Source organism: Trichomycterus rosablanca, chromosome 9 (assembly GCF_030014385.1).
Source record: "Trichomycterus rosablanca isolate fTriRos1 chromosome 9, fTriRos1.hap1, whole genome shotgun sequence".
NCBI classification, from domain to species: Eukaryota; Metazoa; Chordata; class Actinopteri; order Siluriformes; family Trichomycteridae; genus Trichomycterus; species Trichomycterus rosablanca.
This window is the reverse complement of record NC_085996.1, coordinates 32952433-32966853: the sequence shown is the minus strand read 5'-3', so window position 1 is coordinate 32966853 and position 14421 is coordinate 32952433. Positions and strand designations below refer to the sequence as shown.

The following is a 14421-nucleotide window of genomic DNA, read 5'->3' as shown; positions in this document are numbered from 1 at the left end:
AATGTCCTAATTAGGGTCTTGGAGAATGTAAAACCTGTCCATAAATACTAACTCAAAATGGGAAACCAATCATGACATGGTTCCATGGTTCCAGTCCATCACATGGCATTAAACCCTCCCCACATTCACTCATTCCAACTTTCTGGAGTATCCAGAATAAACTACATGAAAACATTAAGGACATGGACTGCTGTCTTAATGCTACAACAGTATTCAAGTTTAGGAAGACCTTTCCTTGATCAGCATCTCAGTGCCTCCATTTAAGAAAGGTCCATTAGGAAGTATTTGTATAAAAGTACACACATGACCTACATTATGACCTGACCTCAGTCCCATCCAGCATCCTTGGACTAATTGAAGTGGTGGCAGTGCGCCAATGTTAATGCTCAATCCCAGCAGACATATTCCAAAATCTAGTAGAAAGCTTTCCTCTAAGTAAAAGTGATGTAGTTTGGGTCCAAAGATCAGGTGTCCATAAATTTAAAATCAGTATTTCACTCAAATCCCATAGTGAAACCATGTTTCATGAGATGAGAGCGTAAGGATGATATAATGAGCACTTTATTAATCCCGAGGTGCTCTGTCTGAATGACCTTCCAGTCACAATTTGCACACAGCTAGGACTTTATGAGCTATTGTCAAAACCCATGTGACTAGTTCAAGTGCTGCTAATAAGAAAATCTGTGTCTGGTTATAGTATAAAGAATAGTGGAAGAGTTTCTCTGTGTAAAAATGTATTCTATGTACAGTATTATTATTACTTATTTAAAAATATCATAAACGAATGATTGCTATTAATGTTCTGAAATGCTGTTTTTAGAAGGGGCACAGTATTATGCTTTGTTTATATTCTTTTTTTATATATATTTTCTTTATGCATTTTCTCCCCTTTTTCTCCCTTTTAGCATGTCCAGTTGCCCGACTGCGTCATGCTTTCTCTCCACCAATGCCGATCCCTGCTCTGATTGAGAAGAACGAAGCTAACCCATGCCCCCTCCGACATGTGGGCAGCATGCCGTATGCATCTTATCACCTACACTTTGACGAGTGCAGCTCAGCACTGTGTACGGAGAGACACACACTGAGAGCACTCTTTTCTCATCTCTGTGCAGGCGCCATCAATCAGCCAGCAGAGGTCATAATTGCACCAGTCATGAGAGAGACCCCATCCGGCTTAGTGCTGCCCATATCTGAACAACAGGCCAATTGTTGTTCATGTGGCCGCTCAGCCTAGCCTAGATTGATACGATGTATTCGAGATCCCAGCTCTGGTTCCAGCATGTGTTTTTAATCACTGTGCCACCTGAGCGTCCCTTTATTTATATTCTTTCAATGAATCATAATAGTGGGTCATATTGACAGACAACGAATCAATAATACTCAAAGACATTAATCAGGAGTGGCAGCACTGTCGCCTGACCGCAAGAAGGGCATGGGTTCAATTTCCTGGCTGGGCAGAGTCCCTTTCTAAGTGACGTTTGCATGTTCTCCCTGTGTCTGCATGGGTTTTTTTTCCCAGATGCTGTGGTTTCCTCCAAATACATAGTCAGGCCAGTTCAAGTTACTAAAATCTGCCCTAAGTGTGTGTGAGTGTTTGCCCTGTGATGGACTGGCAACCTGTCTCAGTTGTTTCCTGCCTTTCATCAAATGAGTCAGACCCACTGCAAGCCTGACCAAGATAATGTAGTGTTAAATCAGACAATGAATGAATGAATGGTTAGTCAAGCTGGATGTTACCACAGTGAGCTTTCTGTTCATATCAAATAGCAGTTTGTAAACACACTGAAACACAAAGGCATTTATCATGTGAGTCAGACTAAAATGACACAGAAAACAGCAGCAGCCAGACCATCATTAAAATAAACACTAAGACGACAGATGTTTCATAAATACATGGAATACTTTTCTCTTTGTCTGTATATAAGCAGGGCAGCACTCACCTCTTACCTCATAATATAACCACAAGAGGTCAGCACATGTTTCTAATCAGTCAGAAATCAAATCCAAAGTCATTATAAAACAACTGAAGACAAATGAACTGATTTGGAGCATTGGTGCAGTTGCATTTACCTGAATGTCTATTCAGGCATATTAATACCTCATAAGATGTTTAATCTTTAGTTCATATTAAGTGACATTCTGCCTCAACCAGCAACAAATACCTGTCCATTATTATTTCTTTATTTAATAAATGAATCATTTAGCCAAGGCTGAAGAAAGTATGTAAACATCTTTGCTCACAGCAAAAAGACAAACCAAAGCATAAAAGCAAAAGACTCACAGAAATTTCAAGGACTTGCTAAACCATCTGGTTATTAACCGAAAGCACAATAGTCTAAATATTTTGATGTGTTTTGACTATATTATAAATTAAGCATGTCTCCAATTTTCCTTTCAACTTAATAATTACCAATTCCCCTATTGCAATTTTCTTGCCACTCCTACGGAGAATATCTGAGACTACCACACGCCCCCTCTAAAATGTGTGCAGCTGCCAGCTCCATCTTTTCACATATTAGTGGTGGAGAGTCACAGAGGGCCACATCTCATACAGAAACGCTATACACTCAGCAAACTGTCCATCACTACTGCAGGTGCCTCACTACAGGCACTAGAATTCACAAATGTACTGTGGAAATGAAATCCTGTCAACCCTCCTCTATTAGGCACAGCCTATTATGCCTGTTTGGACACCTGGCCAGGTTGACAACACTGGCTGGGATTTGAACTCCAGGGATGTGAGATCTAGCACATTAGACCACTGAGCAACCCAAGTGTTACATTTTAGCACAAATTTAAAAAAGGACTGTTTATGCAAAGATGCATGGAATGGCCAGAAAAACATCCGACTTATACTGTTGGTCTGGTCAGCAGTTCCTAACACTACCACTCCCATCAGCTACTACTAATATACATCGATCAGCCATAACATTAAAACCACCTCCTTGTTTCTACACTCATTGTATATTTTTATCAGCTTCACTTACCATATAGAAGCACTTTGTAGATCTACAGTCACTGACTGTAGTCCATCTGTTTCTCTGCATGCTTTGTTAGCCCCCTTTCATGCTATTCTATTAATGGTCAGGACTCTCCCAGGACCACTACAGAGCAGGTATTATTTGGGTGGTGGATCATTCTCAGCACTGTAGTGACACCGACATGGTGGTGGTGTGTTAGTGTGTGTTGTGCTGGTATGAGTGGATAAGACTGACAGAGTTTTTAAACATCTCACTGTCACTGCTGGATGAGAACAGTCCACCAACCAAAAATATCCAGCCAACAGCTCCCTGTGGGCAGCGTCCTGTGACCACTGATGAAGGTCTAGAAGATGACCAACTCAAACATCAGCAATAGATGAGCGATCATCTCTGACTTTACATCTACAAGGTGGACCAACTAGGTAAGAGTGTCTAATAAAATGGACAGTGAGTGGACACTGCATTTAAAAACTCCAGCAGCACTGCTAGGTCTGATCCACCCATACCAGCACAACACACACTAACACACCACCACCATGTCATTGTCACTGCAGTGCTGAGAATAATCCACTGCCTAAATAATACCTGCTCTGTGGGGGTCCCGACTCCTTGTTTCTACAGTGAGTGTAGAAACAAGGAGGTGGTTTTAATGTTATGGCTGATCAGTGTAAAATTTCCCTTTTTCCCAAAATGTTTAACAATGTCTCTGGAAAAGCAGTGCATCTCTTACATCATCGCACAGTGTACTCTTGGTCTCTTAGTAATACATTTTATGAAAACCAGCCAAATGACCTCTGCCTGTAGACATTATTTATCTTAGCGGGAATTTAAGTACAGCCAGATGTGAAGTTGTTTTGTGTTCCAGCATGGAACAGAAAAACTAGTAAAAACTGTGTTCAGGCAAAATGTTTGAATGAACGATTCATTTTGGCTGCTATAATATTCAATTTGGCAGTTTTTTTTTTTTTTTACACAAAATGCCCTTCCAGACACAACCCTCCAATTTTTCAAGGCTTGGGACCTGCCCTAAGTGTGTACCTACATGTGCCCAATCCTAATGTCTAGGATTAAGTAACACCATGCACCTTCTCTATTTGTAAGTTCAGCCCATGATTTAATACCCAGAATTCAGTCACCAGCTTACAGTTGTGAGTAAAGGCAGAAAGCAATTTAATTTTAAAGGGTTCACAAACTTTCTTTAAACCAGTATGGCTATGCTTCAACAGAACTGTCAATGATTTACATCTAGCAGGCAGACAGGCACAAAATTATGGGATTTTGTTTTTAATTGTATACTGAAATACATGGTGTAAATATTAACAAAGAACACTTCAAGGCTGAAGCCTTCACAATACATAAACAAAGGAAATGAGCTCACACTCTGATTTATTTGGAGACATGTTTTAACAGATTGCTTTAAAGGTGAATTAATGCATCTATGCTACAGGATGTGAAACTATGTGACAAATGACAAAAGCAAACTAATGCTTTAAAGCAGTACACACTTGCAATCACACTGCCATTCTGTTCTACACAATTTTCTTAACAGCCTTCCAGTACACTTCTACACACGTTTTCAATGGTTAGAATACAACCAAAACCAAATAAAATAGAAAATATAACATTTTTACATAAAATACTTTTAAAGTATCATCTTACAGTAAGTAGTATCAACCCTTTAATGAACAACACATCCTTAGCAAAACCTTAAACCCTCATACATTCAAACATAAGTGTACAATATGCACACTAAGAAAAATACAAAATTAAAACCTTTGTCTGTGGTGAAATTTAGTACTTATGAAAAGAAATGGAGCATATATCCAATATTTTTGCTCACCATTGTGGTAAAAAGCAGTGTCTACAGATGAGTGTCGAGAAGTTCCATCATTTAACAGGCTTCATTAAGCCGTCGCAACGTGGATGGTCAGCTGGGCCGGACACGGCTGGGCTCTGCTCCTCAGTAAAGGCCACACACTTATCAGGCTTATTTAAGGATACAGGGGTTCCCAATAATTTACTTTTACAGTATACCCTAATTCAGCTCTTTAAGTCCATTGGGGTCTTTTACCCCCCACTCTTTAGAAGAACCACAGAGGAGCGGAGTTCATGCCTCCGGTGTTAAGATGCTGACACGTTGAGGTTGAGTTCAGGAAAAAGAAAAACAGAACACGGGAGCTCACTGGTTGTTTTTGGCTTTTGCATGTGTAAGGATGTGGGACTTGAGGTTGGTAGACTGAGCAAACTTTTTATTGCAGCCGTCGAATGGACAGACGTACGGGCGGTCCCCGGTGTGAATTCGCACATGTGTGCGGAGGTTAAAGTCCAGAGAGAAGCGTTTTCCACAGCCTTCAAACGTACACTAGTCAGGAGAAATAAAAATAGGATTTAATGCTATATTATATATGCTATATTAACAAATGGTAATAATAGAAAGTGTTTAACCGATAGACTATTCAACCCCCCTCCCAAAAAAACGATATTAAGGTGAAGTGTATCAATCTGAATGAAAATGTACAACAGCAAGTCTCAGTAAACAGAGAAAAACAATTTATTAATACAGAATTTGACTTTTTTTTTTTTTTAGTTTAAATTTTTTTTTTTTAATCTAGTCCATGTGCACTAGTATTCAACCCTCAGCGTCAGTTCCACCCTCAGTAGAACATCTTTTTATCTTGATAACCTCTAATAAGCGATTTCGGTAAGTGCTAGCAAGCTTTTTAGACCTCTCTTGTGGAATCTTTACCCGTTCTTCTCGTGCAAAAGCTTTCAGCTCATTGAGGTTTGATTGCTTTTGTGCTGCAACTGCTTTCTTTAAATCCCACTAAAGATTTTCTATGGGATTTAAATCTGGAGACTGATAAGACCACTCCAGGATACTCCAGGACTGATTCATGACTTGGAAGTGTGCTTAGGATATTACCAAAATTTAATTTTATCACTAAAGGCAGAACCATTCCTTTTCAAAATGCATTGGTATTTCTGTGCATCTATGATGCCAGTCACATGCTCAAGATTGCCAGTTCCTTGACTGGGAGGATAGTATTCTTCTGGTCATAAACACAGATGAATCGCTGATCCATATGAAAAACAGCTTTGATTTCAGCTTTGATTGGTCACTCCATAATATTGTGTTAGGAACATTTCCAGATTCCTTCTGGTGTATTCCCGTCAATTCTTTCTGTGCTCCTTGGTCAAAAGTGGCATGAATCATCATAGGGTCTGGCCATGATTTAATTGATATTCTTATGGTTGCCACTAACACATTAGTACCAACCTTTGACAGGTCATTCAGTAAGTCTAAACTTATTTTACCTGACACAGTAAAATTATCTTCTTGCTCCGCTTTTGTGACAGTTTCTTAGTTTTCACCATGATTGCAACACATCTTGAAGCCATCATTAAGTGGTGTTTACATAACATCACATCATTTAGGTTCAAATGGTTTAATCATGTTGTAACCCAACTTTAGGACATAAAAATATACATTAGCAGTAGGTTTTAAGATCAGCACTATTATGTAGGGGATGAATATCTGTAACATGGAAGTATAAACAAAATGTCCTGCTACTCTAAAATATATAATTTATTTGCTTTGTTTATTTGCTGTGCATGTAAATGAGAATTCATTTAAAACAAAATGTAGATCTGCAGAGAAGTTTAGAATTATAAATTCTTATTTTCTTTGGGGACTTGAATATTTCTTATTGCAACTTAATATGGTACTAAATTACTTTCAGGCTTTTCGTTTGTTGCACCCATATTTAAAAGCTACAGTAATGGTTGTCTGGAGTCTGTATGTATAAAATCTCCCTTTCCTTCATTATGCATTTTTATTTCTTTCACAAAGCAGCAGTCGTGCTTCAATTGAGGGTAATCTGCAATGTTTTGTGATGCTTTAAAGCACAGCTCTAATGACCCATCTCTATCACAGAATAAAGGATTTAACAAAGCTTCTACCAGTAGACACAATTTTACCATCAAACTGTCTAAATGATCACATCTCCCAGCCCCACCTGAGTCATTTACTTGTTTGATGGGGCTTGTTAGGTAGATGAGAACAAAAGATTTGTGCTATGAAGCAGAAACCTTTAAAAGCCCCAAATGCATATTCAGCAGGTATTCCACTATCATTTTACCACCACTTTATCCTGGTCAGGGTCGGTCAGACTTCCCCGGAATCACTGGGTGAAACGCAGAAACACAACCCAAACAGGACGCCAATCCATCACAGGGGCTCAGCTACCCTCTCCCCAGACATACCAAACATCCCTCTATGTAGACCCCCCGGATGATATCACCACTGGGGATTTGAACTCAGATCCCAGTGGAAGTGGGTTAGCGCAATTTACATTTGTGTCACCCGACAAAAAGGTTTGTTTAACAAGAAGTCACAGCTATTGGTTCATTCCAAGTTTTTTGTGATGGAACTGACAGACTGATTAAATCATTATCAATCTCTCCTAGCAATTTCTTTATAAATTCTATAATTTATAAAATATCATGGTACACACTAAACACATTCTCTTACACTATTTCTGTTTGTAACCAGTCCACCTTGTGCAAGTTTTTGAATGGAAAAAATAAGAAAAGAAACTCATGCAGGCATTGGAAGAATGTACAAAACTTCCCAGCCAGTGACTAAAAGCAAGAATAAATAAAACCTTAGTGTAGCACCTAATCATTAAAATCTCTAACTGGGGGCAAGAGACAAAGCAATGTATACAAATGCATACAAATGATCGATATCATTTATTGGTTATTTCCATCTAAGTGTTACACACACATGGTAGATTTTAGTATTTGCTATTGTTGCTGGTTGCTAGCCTATAACAAATTAGGAATTGCTTAGCTAGTTGTTAAGCTATGCATTAATCATAGAGCTCTGAACACGGTTACCCGGGACGATAAATCAATCACTTTGCTGAGTGTTTGAATGAGAACGTTAGTACAAAACAAAAAGTAAAAACCATGTGGAACTAGGCTGGACTTACTGCAAGAATGTGGACTTAATCAAAAAAGTAAAGCCAACACTTGGACTACCTGACATCATCAATGTTCATGCGAAAAACCCTGACCTGATCTCGTCACTATGTATCACGTTAATAATATTTTATTTATTTTTTTATTTACAGATTTTCACCCTGCACTTCATATCCCTGAGCAAATATTGTGTTTACCACTAATTTCACCCTAAAATAGTCAAATAGATTTCCAGGTTTAAAATGTGTCTCTAGTAAAAGTGTTTAAGTAAATGGTTGTTCTAACCTGGAAAGGCTTTTCCCCAGTGTGAACAAGTTGATGGCGCTTTAGTTTTGAACTCTCCACAAAGGCTTTTCCACATTCAGCGCACACGTGAACTCTCGGCCCGTGAGTGTGGAGGTGCTTCCTCATCGCAGAGTTATCCCTGAACATCTTAGTGCAACCCTGCAGTAAACAGAAACCAGTTTATTTCAAGAACCTTCCAATAAAACAAGTAAAAATACATTTGCCCAGAGATTTTGGCTTGAAAAACTGAAATAAAAATTATTAAGACCATTTATTCACTGCTTTGTATAAGCCCTTTTGGCAACAATTAAAGCTGCATGTCTTCTTTAATAAACACAGGTGAAAAGTCAAGGGGTCTGAAATTTTTTTTAATTATCTGTATAAATTGTAAGTTACTATTCCAAAAAGCCTGTATTAAAAGACCAGATGAAAGACCTGAGCTAGATTCATTAATCTACTTACTTTGTGGGGACAAGCTATCGTCCTAGGTGCATCATCCTCCTTGACCTTCCGTGGTTTCATTCTGAAAAAATAAAACAAATTAGAGCTAAATAACAAAACTACAAACAATACATAGCAATGCACATACAAGCAAAACTTCATTTTACATCCACGTGTACACAAACGTCAGGATTCACTACATGCAAAGTGCAAACTTTGACCATGACACACCACCAATTTCCCCTTCAAATAGCTTAGCCCCTTATAGACCCATTATTGATTACACAAGCTGTGAGACCAGTGTGTTAACAATGTGTCATAAGTTCCTATCTTACCGTACTGTGCTGCGACCAACATGGCCGCCACTGTTACTGTAAGAACCAAGAAAGACCGCCAATTAATAATTGGTAAATCAAAATGTGAAAAATGCCTACAGGGAATTAATCTCAACTAACTGTGAGGTGCACTCCCTGTAAACATTGTATCCAGAATTAGCAGTGCATTACAGACATCCTGCAGTGTCTCTGTACCAATTTTCCATTTACTCAAAGATTTAGTTTTGCACTGTTCACATAATTTAAACATCATATGCACTGATGAGCCAGATCATTAGGACCGCCTGCCTAGTATTCTGTCAGAAAAGATCAGTGACATTGGTCTGAGGAGGGACAAGCCATGAATCACTAACACGTTATTTGGTAGCCACGACGTGATTTCAGAGGACACGAGGGCTAGATTGTCTGGTACTGTTTAAAATATGGGCTACTGTCACTCAAACTGGTGAGACCAGGATGCACTGTAGGACGATTCACCTTGCAATGTACAGACGTTAAAGAACCTGCTCGTAATGTCCTGGTACAACATGATACAGGACTCCTCCAGACTCATTCTAGTGTAGTCCATGTCTCTGAGTGAGAGCGTTTCTGACAGCATATGAGGCAGGTGGTCCTAATGTTTGGGCTCATCAGTGTTAACGGGTCTACATATACCATACATAATATACATACATATAACGTTTCATGTATCATTTGAATGTTGTTTACACTGTTTTTGAGATCAGCTTGACTATCTTTGGATAAGTAAAAGAAATCAACTAGGAATTCTGCAAGGTACAAATGGAAGCACATTTCTAATGGAAGGTTACCTGAGCAATTAACAAGGACTAATGCAATCAGAGTGCACTCTACACTCAGCACGGCTAATATATGGACACCACATCAAATGATTGCATTCAATAGTACAGCTACACTTATTACACTCTTATAGGTGTATAAAATCATTTTTACAAAATAAATTATCTGCTTCAAAATTGCAGCCACTGTATAGACAAGGAAATTTCCTCTGTCAGCATGAGCATGCCCCTGTGCACAAATGAGTGATGAGTAACTTTTAAAAACAAAAAGGTGTGCAATGTACACATATACACTGATGAAAGTGGTCTTATCCATGATAGCACTGTTCCTATCCACACTACATTAATTTATTTTACCACTGCCATGTGACTGTTTCCTCTTGTCTGATTAGATAAGCATGTTGGTGATTAGCCTTACCTGGCAAACTCTGCCAGCTGTTTAGGGTCAGAGAGGTCGATGCCAGGTATGCCACCAGGAGGAAGCTTCTTTCCAGTCATGTATTCAGAATAATCTGGAGGAGAGTTCTCTCCAATAATCTGCTCCTCAATCACCGTTTCATGGTCAATGTCCTTTTTGTCATCTGAAAAATAAAACTACATTTAAAAAAAAAATAATAATAAAATAATAAAAAACCCACATAATATTTAGGATACACAAATTGTTCACACACATACCAACATAAATATTTATAATGTATTACAATTCAAAATGAAGCTCAAGGACCAAATATGTGACTGGAATGTGTTTACTTTGTTTAAAAATCCTATTAATTATTAACAGGAGAATGTTTAATCCACATTTGTCCAATGTCAAAAAGGAAACTGTATTTACAGACATAAAAAAACCTGACACCATCTTCTACTGTGCTCACCACAAGCCTACATCTACAGGCCAGATGAATTTCTGAAACAACTGCCATGGATGGATCAAATAAAATCGGTACTCTTTGGCCATACTTGGGAGCAAAATGGCAACATTTATATATTTAAAAAAAATAAATAAAAAAAAACACGCAACCATTCGGACAGCAGACAGTGTTTTTCCGGTGTTTTCATTATATTTTGTAAAATTCAATATTACAGTGTCCCCAAAGAAGGTGCAGAGGAAGCACAGTGGTGAGAAAATTAATAAATCACTATTTGTTGTTGTATAATTACTCCTGCCAGTAGCTGTCACTGTGTATCAGACAGAGGGGACAGTGAGTGAGAGAGAAGAAGGAAGTCGGCTCAGTAAAGTATTCTTTCTTTCGTGCAATTACAAAATACAACATTATTGAAATAAAGAAGTAAATAATAGAGAAATATGAGAGTTATTGTTTCTGGTAGGTACATTTTATAAAAAAGAAAGGAATATATTACAGTGTAAGGTACAGCACACGTACTGTACTGTAATGTGATGTTTTATGTACAGCACTACTGTGTATTGTTGTTTATTATTGTTTATTACAGTAATGACTATTCTATAATTTAAGATTAAGTATATTAAGTATATTAAATATACTTGTATTCATAACAAAAAAGACCATTTAAGACATTAGAAAGGTTAGGTAAGGGGGTGGTCTGGGAGGTCTGGCACGGATTAATTATATTTACATAATTTCTTATGGGAAAAATAGGTTTAACTAACGAACATTACAGACAGACAGACGAACAGACAAGGGTCCACTGTATTTAGCACATGGTTGGTCTGATTATGCTTCAGGAGTGTGTGGCAGCCAACTGCCCAAAAACATGACAAGTAGATAGAAGAATGGATTCCACTAAATATTTACAAATTCTGCAAGCAAATGACAGTCAAGAAACTAAAAAGAAGCTTCCTCTACAACTGGGCAATGTTCTGGAAGATAACTCAATGTGAACTTTTGAAATACTTCTCACATGTGCATACAAGACAAATGAGGAATATTTAGTAGTAAGAATGTATAAAAATTATTTAAACTTCTAGATGGCTACAAAAAGCATTTGCAAGCCTCAATATCTTCCAAATGAGGTATTACTGACTAAGTAAGATGTGTTTTAATACTAATTAATTTTATTTCAGCAAATGAAAGTCATTATTTCATTATTAAACAATTGTATTTTAGTGTTTGCAGCAAAGGTTGAGTTTATGTTTTGGAGAAAAAAAAAATCATGATTTGGCCAGAGGTGCAAAAACATTATATAGACTGATTAATGTATGTTTCTTTAGTAATTAGTCAGTCAATCTTATCTGGGAGTTAATGAACAGGCATGTGGAGTATGCAGCATTATTTTAAACTAAATGTTTAAGTGCTAAAAAAAAACACAAACGTTTAAATAAAACGTCTGCACGTTAAATAGTGATTAAGAAGCAAGAACATATTTTGTGGAAAAACTGACTGTAAACTGGTTTAGAGCATAAACGTGTCAGAAAAATTCGAAAAATATATTAACTAGTAAATAAATTAAATATAAACCTGAAACTTGGTTATTCAATATACTGTACAAGAACGCACACACTTCACAACAGCTGTTGTTGCTAATTTAGCTAGCTTACCATATATGGTACTTAAGCTAGCTAGCTACAAGCTAATGGTAAATACAAATTGAAGAAAGACCTAATACGATATTTTTATTTGTGGTACAATTTAAAACATGATTTCATGTTTTCTAAAATGTTAATATTAGAGATATAATGTTAAGGACGTTTAAAACGAGTGCGTATTACTATGAAAGCTTAGCTCCGAGCTAAGGGCCTAGCTTGTAGCCGAGCAGCGCGGCAGCTACACTCAACGGCCGACAGACCATCGCCATGTTTACGGTCCGCCATACTGGAGTCGGGGAACATGGCGGCGCCCAGCAACACCTAAAACATGGCTTCCTTTCAAAACAAAAACATTCAGCTCTAACTAGGTGCATGTTTGCTATCAGAAGTGTGAGAATATCTAAAGGAACGGGTGATTATTCGGTAATGGGTGCAGATGCAACCAGACAACGCCCGTCTGCTTCTGCTCCCATTGGCATTCCAGGATAGAACACACAAACAAGCTGCATAGATAAATTAAGATAAATGAACCGTCCACATTCAAACATACCTGATGCCCACATCGTCACTGAAAATTCTCCCTCCAGTGTTTTGATCTGAACCTGTTTCTGCTCCCATTTCCTCCCTGTACCCTCAGAGCCGCTCAGGTAGCTCTTTTTAGCCGCTTTCTTCCCGCTGCTTGTGCTCCTCTTCACCCGCCCTACAGAGCTCTTCCCCGCTACAGTCACCAGAGTCTGTCCGATATAGTCCTCATCCACCCCCGGTGCCTGGACCGGGATCAGAATCTGATCCTCAAAGCTATCATCCGCCCGCAGATCATCTCCTCCGACCACCTCCTCCCGGGTCTGCACCAGAATCACCTCCTGATGGTGGTGGTGGTGGTGGACCTGATCTGTATCTAAAGGCTGTAAAGCAATCATGGGCTGTTCATCATCATCATCATCATCATCATCATCCTCGTCCTCGTCCTCGTCCTCGTCCTCCTCATCATCCTCGTCCTCATCAGTCCCGACCACTGTGGTCTCTATGCTCTCCACCTCGATCTCATGCAGCTCCACGATCTCAGTCGGCATCTCCGAGCCGTCCGTCTCTATATACAGCGTCTCCCCGGATGCCATGTTAAAGTCCGCCAGCTTGCTTGCTTTCATGCGCTCACATACACACAGAGCTGGTTGCCCCACAAACACACAACACACCCCCTCAGTGAAAGGAAACGACGGCCGCCCTCCCTCTTCCCCTCTCCACCTCTCCACGCGAATACAAATAACTCCACTTCTCCGTCTTCTCCTCCCGGCTCCAGATCACGCTCCACTTTCACTTCTCGCGAGAATACGTTAGCAGAAGAGAACAGACCCGTTTCCACGCACATCTGTGCATTCATTTTTTACGGACTGCTTATTACTGGTCGGGGTCGCAGCGGGTCTGGCGTAATCCAGAAAAAAAGTGGAATACACTCTGGACAAGGTGCCAATCCAGGGCACGTTTACATTTCTTTGTTCCTTAATTACCTTCCGTATTAATAAAGTTTGTCTGTCTGTCTGTCTGTCTGTCTGTCTATCTATCTGTCTGTTTATCTATCTATCTATCTATCTATCTATCTATCTATCTATCTATCTATCTATATATCTATCTATATATCTATCTATCTATCTATCTATCTATCTGCATGCCTATCTATCTATCTATCTATCTATCTATCTATCTATCTATCTATCTATCTATCTATCTATCTATATATCTGCATGCCTATCTATCTATCTATCTATCTATCTATCTATCTATCTATCTATCTATCTATCTATCTATCTATCTATCTATCTATCTGCATGCCTATCTATCTATCTATCTATCTATCTATCTATCTATCTATCTATCTATCTATATATCTATCTATCTATCTATCTGCATGCCTATCTATCTATCTATCTATCTATCTATCTATCTATCTATCTATCTATCTATCTATCTATCTATCTATCTATCTATCTATCTATCTATCTATCTATCTATCTATCTATCTATCTATCTAGGGCCAGTGATAGCTCAGTGGTTAAGGTACTGGACTAGTAAACAGAAGGTTGCCGGTTCAAGCCCTG

General features: G+C 38.5%; 1 protein-coding gene across 1 annotated transcript; it reads right to left on the bottom strand.

Annotated features, from left to right (window-relative positions):
- Positions 1-4249: 4249 nt before the first annotated feature.
- yy1b (YY1 transcription factor b) lies at positions 4250-13558 on the bottom strand. The gene is made up of 5 exons (XM_063002269.1): positions 12876-13558; positions 10241-10403; positions 8712-8772; positions 8250-8408; positions 4250-5343 (listed from the first exon to the last, which is right to left on the bottom strand). Exons 1-5 carry the CDS (start codon positions 13471-13473, stop codon positions 5161-5163), a joined length of 1164 nt encoding a protein of 387 aa, XP_062858339.1. The 5' UTR covers positions 13474-13558; the 3' UTR covers positions 4250-5160.
- Positions 13559-14421: the final 863 nt, after the last annotated feature.

Excerpts from the sequence above, each read along its gene's own strand:
- yy1b (XM_063002269.1), bottom strand. The coding sequence starts at position 13,473 with ATGAAAGCAAGCAAGCTGGCGGACTTTAACATGGCATCCGGGGAGACG. Across the intron at positions 8,773-10,240 it reads CAGCTGGCAGAGTTTGCCAG|AATGAAACCACGGAAGGTCA; the intron begins GTAAGGCTAATC and ends TTATTTTTTCAG. Across the intron at positions 8,409-8,711 it reads CGATAGCTTGTCCCCACAAA|GGTTGCACTAAGATGTTCAG; the intron begins GTAAGTAGATTA and ends TGTTTACTGCAG.